Source organism: Cyprinodon variegatus, unplaced genomic scaffold (genome assembly GCF_000732505.1).
Source record: "Cyprinodon variegatus isolate N-32 unplaced genomic scaffold, C_variegatus-1.0 Scaffold237, whole genome shotgun sequence".
NCBI classification, from domain to species: domain Eukaryota; kingdom Metazoa; phylum Chordata; class Actinopteri; order Cyprinodontiformes; family Cyprinodontidae; genus Cyprinodon; species Cyprinodon variegatus.
Genome location: NW_015150690.1, coordinates 824,691 through 831,257, shown reverse-complemented (window position 1 = coordinate 831,257; position 6,567 = coordinate 824,691). Strand labels below are relative to the sequence as shown.

Genomic DNA, 6,567 nt, shown 5'->3' with positions numbered 1-6,567 from the left:
AGCTCACCTTTAGAACTCTGCTAAAAATCTACAACTTGTCCTACAACAAAAAAAAAAAGTGCAACTAGAAAAGTCAGTTTATGGTTAACAGTTCCTTTAAATGAAGGCGGGAGTTGCTATCTGTGTTTTACTCCTAATGTTGCCTCATGTTGCATCATTCGAGCCTCTGTGAAGGTCTGATAACATCTTCATATCTCACCTTTTTCTGCCCCCCACCGTCCTTTCTGTCATAGAAAGACTCTTTGTCTTATTTTCATAAAACACACTGACACAGGAAATGAAGCGCACTAATCATTAACCCAGAGCCGCTGCTCTTCAGTCTCTGGGAGGATCAGACCCGCTTCTGCTTGGTGACGACACGTAACCAAGGTAAAATAAAAACCCTGAACACAGAATTACTTCACTGGAAATTATTTACAAGAGAAGGGGATTACTACAGGAAGTCCGTTATGTCCTCCATTTCCTCATCAAGGTCTAATAGTCATATTATATGCAAAATGTGTCTGTTGTTGGATAGTAAACATGGAAGAAGCACCAGATTACAAAGATTACTTATTGTTGTAATCTGGGACCAAAAATCTGCCAAAAATCCAGTGAAAGAGTGACTGCACAAACATTATAATAGAAGAAAAAAAAGGGAGGGAAAGCTGCAAGAATGAGATAAATATTTAAAAAAATTATTTTAAAAGATTTTTTAAAGAACATAAACTGATAAGAAATGACACCACAGTAGTGTAGAAAATGATACTAAAATAAGTTATAAACTAATTGGATTCTTAAAGGAATCAGCAGAGGATGGAAATCAGGTCTAATCTGAAGGAATGTTTAAACAATCTGAAAAACGTTTGTTTTTAGTCTCCCAGCAGCCATCTTTAAATTCAGCTGCAGGTGTTTGAGGTTTGAATTTAAACGTTTTGGGCTCTATAGACTTTCCACAGATTCTCAATTAGCTTTAGGCCTTTGACTAGACCATTCTAATCCCCTGACTGTGCCCTGATCTGAGGCAGCTGTGTCCTAAAAGATGGACGTCCTGCTACTTTTAGCCCCTTGAAGCCTGAATTGATATTCATGTACCGTACATATAAAAAGACATTTTGTGTGTTTTTCCTGTCAACGAGATGCCAAATTAAAACAGTTACTGTTACTAAATAAATAGAAATGAAGATAAAGTATATTTTGTAACAGCAGTTATAACTACATAATAACATACACTGTGACTAGCACTGGAGTGATGCAGAAACGCTATGGCGACTGTTTGCTTACACTGCAAAAATGTTCTGAAAATGTCTTAAAATAAGTGTATTTACCTTTAATATGAGAAGGAAAATAAGATGATCTGCCAATGGAATTAGCATTTTTACCCTTAAAATAAGATAATTAGATATTATGCACTTGAAAGAAGAGAAAAAAAATGTTAAGAAAAAACTGACTTACTTAGATTTCCATGTTTTGCAGTGTAATACAAGTGGTTTGTTGCTATTAGCAACGACAGGCATCAAAGGGTTAGATGTGTCTCTGCTTCAGTACCACTGAGAACCGGGTTATGAGCAGAACTTCTGGAGAACCAGATCCATGTCTGGAGGTCCCTGTTTGAACAAATCCAGGGGGTGTGATGTCTTCACTGGCCGTTACAATGTTCTCTAAACCTTTAAGTTACATTTTTTGTATTTCAACTGAAAAACATTTTTAAACCAAGACCTTTTTTATTTGTTTGATTTTTTAAGCTCCACTTCAGGTTTGAATGAGTTTAGATGATTTTCAAAGCATGGAAAGATGGATTCAAAGCAGAAAATACAGGTAATAGGAGAGAACAACAAAAACTGTTCACACGGGCCAACAAACATCAACAACAAAAAATGGTGTTGTATTGTATTAAATCTGATCATCATCTGAACATCTGAAAGCTGATTAGAAATTAAGAATTTGGTCAATCTTTTTATTCTATTCAACTCACACTGCTTTAATTAGGTAAATTATTTCAATTCAATTCAGTTTATTTATATCTCAAGGCACGTTACAGTTCAACCAGATCATCCAGTCAAATTAATAAAAAGTTTTCTATCTAAGGAAAATCAATTGATTGCATTGACTCATTGACTTGAAGGTAATCCCTCACACCAAGCATGCGTGTAGTGACAGTGGAGAGGAAAAACTCCCTTTTAACAGCAGAACAGGCTCAGTGTGAGCGGCCATCTGCCGAGGCCGTCTGGGGTTCAAGGAGACAGAAGCAGAGATACAGAAAGAAGCAAATATACAAAGGGCAACTGATATTTCTCTCCAGGATGGAGTCACAGCCAAACAGGAACAGACCAGATGAAGCTAGTGTGAGAAAAGCAGGGAGAGCATGACGTTAGAGATGCAATTAATAAATTCTGCAGAGTGGGAGAATGTCCTCCCATGTCCTCCAGCAGTCTAAGCCTATAGCAGCATAGCTATAGAGATAGCTTAGGATTTCAATTTATCTCTGTATTCAAACTAAAGTGCCGCTCAGAGATGAAGAAGCCATTAAACCAAAGGAACATAAACAACTAGATTAAAGATTAAAAAAAAATTGGGGACAAAATTGTTGGTTTTTGGAGACATTTCCTGTGGGTTGATTAAATTAAATTGAAGTTTTTAAACATAATTACCATCATTACATTTTAAGAAAATCCTGGCAGACTAACGGCTTGTGCACTGCAAAAACTGAATTCTTAATAAATTGTTACATTTTTTCTTGAATTAAGTGTATTTGTTCTTTCTTTAAGCAGCTGGACAAGATAATTTGCCAATAAATATGGTGATTTATAATTAAAGTAAGAAAAAACAACACTGTTACCTTGCTTAAGGTGAATAATATCTAATTAACTTATTTTATAGAAAAAATTACAAATTAAATTTGGCAGATCATATTATGAACCTACTTAAATGACAGTAAATGCATCTACTTTAAGTTTTTCTTATTTTTATATCAGTTTTTACGCGTCCATGATCTCAACCTTGTTACACATGTGTTGTCCCACCTAAATGAAGGTGTGTGAGCAAAGAGGCCTCAGGAACCTGACCCAACTGTTGAGAGAAGCTTTAGAAAAGAAACACAAAGTAGAAAACAAACGAACTGAAGCTCCAAATCAGAAATATACAGAAGTTTAAAATTATTAAAAGTTTCTGCTGTTTTTTAGTTTTTTCCTCTAGTGCAGGTCAATCAGAATCAGAAATACTTTTAAAGGTCAAGCCTTTAACGTTCAAGGCCAAAGGGGTGCAAACGCTGTAAATACATTGTTTCAAAGCACATTTAAAAAGTTATGCAAAACCAGAATATATAGACAAACAAACTAAACAGCTACTTGTAGATGGAGGTGAATAAATCGCTTAATGTGCTAAAAATGCATCATGTAAACATGACAGTGGAATATATGATTCTATTCAGAAGGCTGGTTTATGCCGACTGATAATCTGATTGGCTGCGAATGACTGGCGACCTGTCCAGGGTGTACCCTGCCTCTCGCCCGTACACAGCTGGAGATATAAGCGCCAGCACCCCTCACCACCCCAGCTGGGATACGCCTGATGGAAAATGGATGAATAATCTGATTGGCACGTATGTAAACACTCAACGATCAAGTAAAGCTGAATAAGGCAGGTTGGCCTGAGTTAGCTCGTGTCAACATGAGATATTGTTTATTTTCAGTCTGGTCTGCTATTTTATTACGATTACTCACATCCATACAGGTGGTAAAACTCTGTCATTTTCTGTGTTTTAACCCAAATATATTTCAATCCAATTGTGACATTTTGTGCATGTTAACATGGCTAATAATACTATTGCCCAAAAGAACAAAATGCTGCATGCAAAATCAGCAGCTAGTTAAGAAAAGCTGGAAACTAGCAGCGCCTAAAGGAAGTTCTCTAGCCCACTAGTACGGGGAAAGATCATTAATTCATATGGGATCAGACCTTTAGTAAAGGAATAAACATGATGTCAAAGAAAATCAGTTAGGACACGTGCAAAGTGCAAGAAGGAAGCAAAATTCTTCCCAAGTGACCGCTACGTAGGAGCTAAAGATTCCCACAATCCTTAGGGTTACAGGACGTCCAGCAGTGGAGCCTGCAGAAATGTTTCATGGGGGGCCAGATGGGGCCACTAAAACTAAAAGCCATAATTTCAGGGTTTGAATCTACTATTATGGTAAACCTGCCTGTAGAACTCATAAACACCTACTCATGTCTTGGTTTATTGTGTTATTTTTAATTTTACGTTATGGCTGTGCATAATGGGATGAAATGCTAAACTGATGCTACTACAATTTATACTGGCCAGTGATGGGATTGCACAGGGTGGCCATGGCCCCTGGTGGTGTCACTGACATACAGTGGGGGAGTGGTGGCCTAGTTGTTAGGGCATAGGGCTTTGAATCCTGAGATTGTGAGTTCGACCCCCCACCCCCACAGACTGCCACTCTGGGTCCCTGAGCAAGACCCTTAACCCCCCACTGCTCCCAAAGGGGATGGGTTAAGTTGCAGAGAATTCATTTCGTTGCTCTGTACCTGTGAACATTACGTTAGCGAGACGGTCTGCTGAGCTTTATGTGGAGATCCAATGGACTGCGTGAGCTGATACTAGAACTTCACTCGGGGAAGCTGGAAGATGAAGCTTGGATAACACTGGTTGTGAGAACCTGTCCATGATGAGCAAGCATGAAGCAACAGTGGAGAGGAAAAACTCAAACTTGGGAAGAAACCTCTGCCGGACCGGTTAAGATGAGACACGGAACGCATTAGGAATGACACTCTGATGAAGCTTTAGCTAAGAAAATGGAGGAGGGGCTGGAAGTGGGTTGAAACAGTTTCATGAATTGAAATTGGACATAGCACAACCACTGGATGCTGACTGGGCTTTTGAGGACGTGTGGTTCAAAACTGATTAGCTTGTGTCAAAGGCGGATGAAGAAGTTAGAAATATGTAAAAAAAAAAGTCAGAAATCTGAGATTAAAGTTAGAATTCTGAGATTAAATTCGGAATTACGAGAAAAAAGTGAGAAATCTAAGAAAAAAAGTCAGAATTCAGAGGAAAAAAAGTCAGAATTCTGACATTAATGTCAGAATTCTGACTTTTTCCCCATATTAAAGTGAAATATTATTTAAAAATCAGTTCACTTATACTTTTTATACTATTTTCCAAACCTAAATTCTCTTATTGAAATGTTTATATTATAATGTTTAAAATCATGAGGGTAAAGATGCAGCAGCCTTTTTCAGCATAATTAGTTAAAAACAAATTCTTTCCCCCTCAACTGATGGATTAAATCACAGATTATTGGGACTCTGCCCCCCTCCCATTGTGAGCTGAGGGGCAGGCTGTATATAAGTGGACGGCTTTTTCACGCGGCTGTGAGTGCGTGGAGGGACTCACACACACTCAGATCCACGCGTTCAGCCTGGAAACACACCAAGCTGCAAACCTGAGCCCACAGCCCTCCTTCATCAGAGGAGCCACCAACACCTGGAGCAGAAACTTTTCTCCTCCTGTCACTGCGCAGGAAACTTTCACCCATGCGGGACATGCGGGGGCTCGGGGCTTTGTTGGCCGCCTTTGCGGTCCTCTTGGCCGGGTCGAGGAGCTCCGAGGCCGGAGTGAGGAGGCAGAGCGAGGCGGTGAACGGTTCCACCACCTGCCCTGACCGCTGCCGCTGCGAGGGGGACGGGCTGCTGCACCGGGCGGACTGCTCGGACCTGGGGCTGCGGGAGATACCGAGCAACCTGAGCGTGTTCACCTCCTACCTGTGAGTCATGATGGGGGGGAAGCAGAGCTGCTGCTGTGTAAAGGGAGGGGGACACATGTTCCTGCGCTGGGAAACAGAACACCTGTCTGCTCGGGCCTGCGCCTGTCAGGGAGGGCTGGCAAAAAACAAAAAAAAGTTCCCCTCAAACTCATTAGATGAGCATTGAACTACTTAAAGTATCTCCTAGTTTCTGAGTCTGTATGAAGAGGTTCTTTTTCCTGGGAAATATTTCCCTGGGAGGCTGTTTAGATCCTCCAGCCAGGCTTAACATTATGACCACCTACCTAACAGACTCCCTTCTCTGACTAGATCTCTGGAGATGAATTGTGAATAGAGGTGGTCTTTATGTCTTGTGAGTTGTCAGTTCAGGTCTTTCCCAAACTTCGAGAACGGGATCAAATCAAACCATTTCTGAACCCTCCAGGATGCAGAAACCTCCTGAGATCGGACACAGCTCTCAGTGCCAAAAGTTTCTGTACCTTTGAGATTCAGTATCAGTCTGGACATGGGTAAAATAAATCATCATCACAAGCTAAATTTGGGCGTAATTTCATTTCACCTTTAGTACAGCATGGTGATGGCAGCATAAGGATCTGGGTTTAATAGGATGTTTGTCAATTTTGATGATATGAACAGAGTGCTTCAAGCGGTCTGATGTTGTATAGGGTGGTCTGATGATGTATAGGGCAGTTTAATGTCATGTAGGGCGGTCTGATGTCGTGTAGGGCGGTCTGATGTCATATAGGGCGGTCTGATGTCGTGTAGGGTGGTCTGATGTAGTGTAGGGCGTTAGATGTCATGTAGA

The 6,567-nt window shown here is 40.3% G+C and overlaps 1 protein-coding gene across 1 annotated transcript in view; it reads left to right on the top strand.

Annotated features, from left to right (window-relative positions):
• Positions 1 to 5,388: 5,388 nt before the first annotated feature.
• The window catches only part of lgr5 (leucine-rich repeat containing G protein-coupled receptor 5), a 68,942-nt gene continuing 67,763 nt past the window's right edge, over positions 5,389 to 6,567 (top strand). Inside the window, exon 1 of the mRNA XM_015381618.1 lies at positions 5,389 to 5,762. Within this exon, the coding sequence (XP_015237104.1) occupies positions 5,533 to 5,762 (230 nt within the window). The 5' untranslated portion in view covers positions 5,389 to 5,532. The remainder of the gene's footprint in view (positions 5,763 to 6,567) is intronic.